The 2,069-nt window shown below is 49.1% G+C and overlaps 1 protein-coding gene across 1 annotated transcript in view; it reads left to right on the top strand.

Annotated features, from left to right (window-relative positions):
- The window catches only part of LOC101585586 (vomeronasal type-2 receptor 116-like), a 75,912-nt gene extending 74,080 nt beyond the window's left edge, over window positions 1-1,832 (top strand). Inside the window, exon 7 of the mRNA XM_012513010.1 lies at window positions 910-1,832. Within this exon, the coding sequence (XP_012368464.1) occupies window positions 910-1,832 (923 nt within the window). The remainder of the gene's footprint in view (window positions 1-909) is intronic.
- Window positions 1,833-2,069: the final 237 nt, after the last annotated feature.

The raw sequence follows: 2,069 nt of genomic DNA, 5'->3' as shown, positions 1-2,069 counted from the left end.
TTGGGTTCTGAGGTTGCATTTTGTTCCTTCTCATCATTTTGTGTAGCACTGTCTTCTGACCTTTGTTGTAGATCTTTGGTGTAGTTATAACCTTCACACCTACTGAAGTTCAGGAGCAGCTCTACAAAGTTTGGATTTATCCAGCTGCATCTTGCTTAGGTCTGGCTGCTGTGCTCAGCTCCTTCCCACTGCTGCCCTTGTGGGTGAATATGTTGTGCCCCTGTGGCAATATGTTCTGCTCCTGGACTAGCTGTGTGGAACTATCCTCTTCACTCTCTGCAGGGATTGCAGCTGCAGGGTTACACCTCAGGCATGTATGCCAGACCTGAGCTGTGCCTGGAGGGGGCAAGGTGAAGTAGGGGGAAGAGGAAACTCTCCCACACACTCATTGGACCTGGGCTAAGTCTGGGTCCTGGGATTTCCAGAACACCGCAAAATTCCTACTCGGCAGGCGGCGTGGGGAGGTGCTGCGGAGTGATTGGGCGCAGCCCGAGGGGGTGGGAGAGGTTCCGGCCCATGCTGTGCCTGGGCTGGGACAGGTCCCGCAGGCACAAGGTAGCAGGAAGCTCTCCACACACTCACCGGACCTGGGCTAGAACTGGGTCTGGGGGTTCCCAGAAGTGGGCAGATATCCCTACTAGGCGGGCGGGGTGGGGAGGTACTGCATAGTGGTGGGTTCGGCCCGAGGGGGTGGGAGAGGGTCCGGCCCACGCTGCGCCTGGTTTGGTACTGGTCCCACCGGCGCAGGGTAGCAGGAAGCTCTCCCCACACTCACCGGACTTGGGCTAGGAGTGGGTCTGAGGGTTCCCAGAAGTTGGCAGAAATTCTGGAAAGCAACCTTTTTGTATGGAATTTGTGGATATCAGGAAAACTCAATATAGGCTAATGAAAATTTATTTTTCTCATTAGATATGGATAAATGTCTGAAATGTGCAGACCATCAGTATGCCAACGATGAGAGAAATCACTGCGTGCAAAAATCAGTGACTTTTCTGGCTTATGAAGACCCCCTGGGAAAGGTTCTGGCTGGATCAGCACTGAGCTTCACTGTTCTCACAGCTGCTGTTCTTGGGCTCTTTGTGAAGCACCGAGACACGCCCATTGTCAAGGCCAACAACAGGACTCTCAGCTACACCCTGCTCATTTCTATCACTTTATGTTTCCTCTGCTCCTTGCTCTTCATTGGCCGTCCCAACAGAGCCACCTGCATCCTGCAGCAGACCACATTTGGAGTCGTGTTTACTGTGGCTGTTTCCACTGTCTTGGCCAAAACCATTACTGTGGTGCTGGCCTTCAAGGTCACTGCTCCAGGAAGAAGAATGAGACAGTTTCTGGTGTCAGGGGCACCAAACTATGTCATCCCCATTTGTTGCATAATCCAACTCACTCTCTGTGGAGTCTGGATGGGGACAAGTCCACCCTACATTGACACAGATGCACACTCCGAACATGGTCACATCATCATTGTGTGCAACAAGGGATCCCTCACTGCCTTCTACTGTGTCCTGGGATATCTGGGCTCCTTGGCCTTGGTGAGCTTCACTGTGGCTTTCCTGGCCAGGAATTTGCCTGACACATTCAATGAAGCCAAGTTCCTGACGTTCAGCATGCTGGTGTTCTGCAGCGTGTGGGTCACCTTCCTGCCCGTGTACCACAGCACCAAGGGGAAGGTCATGGTGTCCATGGAGGTCTTCTCCATCTTGGCCTCCAGTGCAGGGTTGCTGGCATGCATCTTTGCCCCTAAGTGCTATATTATTTTGTTAAGACCAGCTAGGAATCCTCTGCATGGATTCAGAGATAAAACACATTGTAGGAAAAGGAAACATTATTAAATTAAAAATATGCTTTTCCTAAAGTACAGTACATAGTGTTTTTCAGACTTCTGTTCACTAATTTTCTAGTAAGATATTGCTGTTCATGATATACTTCAATGGCAAGTTACTGTTTTTTCTCTAATTGTGTTCAAATCATGAAAAACTAATAACCATGATTTTAATTTGAGTTTTAGTCTGGACATATTTATTCCATTAAATATGAAATCAATCTTTGGTCAATTTTCATGTTATTGA

The sequence above is a fragment of the Octodon degus genome, unplaced genomic scaffold (genome assembly GCF_000260255.1).
Source record: "Octodon degus isolate 3935 unplaced genomic scaffold, OctDeg1.0 scaffold00304, whole genome shotgun sequence".
NCBI lineage: Eukaryota > Metazoa > Chordata > Mammalia > Rodentia > Octodontidae > Octodon > Octodon degus.
Note: the sequence above shows the minus strand (reverse complement) of the source record. Positions and strands in the feature narration are given on the sequence as shown.